At 65.8% G+C, this 716-nt stretch overlaps 1 protein-coding gene across 1 annotated transcript; it reads right to left on the bottom strand.

The window, feature by feature from the left end:
* Positions 1 to 31: 31 nt before the first annotated feature.
* KL928_005432 (uncharacterized protein) lies at positions 32 to 716 on the bottom strand (the record flags this gene model as incomplete). Its single annotated transcript, XM_043206238.1, has 1 exon — positions 32 to 661. A coding segment is annotated over one exon (630 nt), but the record flags the coding sequence as incomplete, so codon positions are not given.

A 716-nucleotide genomic window follows, 5' to 3' on the forward strand; every position in this document is an offset into this window, starting at 1 on the left:
ACAGATTATTAAAATTCTCGTATTCTTATTTCTAGTAATTTGACACCAATTGGTTGCTCCTGTTTGGTAATGTCCGTCTAAATACTGTACTACATAGTAATTGTCTGATACGTCCTACGGGTGTGGCGTGCTGCGGCCGGCGGGGCTGCTGGGCTGCGTGGTGTTGTTCTGGCTCGCGGCCGGCCCCTCGTCCGCGTCGCTGCTGGCCGCGGCCCACATCGAGTCCCACAGGCGGCTGCCGTGCGCAAAGTCGAACGCCGCCGTGGCCTCGGCGGCCTCGTCGTCGCTGGCTGGCTCGGCGACCCACTGGCCCTCGCGGTCCGCGGGCACCGCTCTGCGGATGGCCGCCAGCCAGTGCGTGCGGTACTCCCACATGTGGGCGTAGTTGTTGGGGTCGAAGATGTGGTCGCGCGAGTGCGTCGAGTACTGGTTCTGGTGCGTGGGCAGCGAGTGGCCCGCCGTCATCGCCAGCACCGCGTTCTGGAACCGCACCTCGTTGCGGAACGACAGCACGCGCTCCGCGGCCTCCGGCGGCAGCACCTTGGCCATGAGCTGGCAGTGGATGCTGCGCACGCGGCCGTACGTGATGGGGACGACCTGCGCGGTGCGGATCAGCTGGTGCGCGACGTCCCTGCGCGTGGGCAGCACGAACAGGAACGGGCTGATGGCCGACCCGAGCGTGAGGTCGAGCAGCGCCGTGCGCAGCGGGCCCAGGA

Source organism: Ogataea angusta (assembly GCF_019207475.1).
Source record: "Ogataea angusta isolate 61-244 chromosome Unknown 61-244_NODE_93_length_716_cov_168.298905, whole genome shotgun sequence".
Taxonomy (NCBI): Eukaryota; Fungi; Ascomycota; class Pichiomycetes; order Pichiales; family Pichiaceae; genus Ogataea; species Ogataea angusta.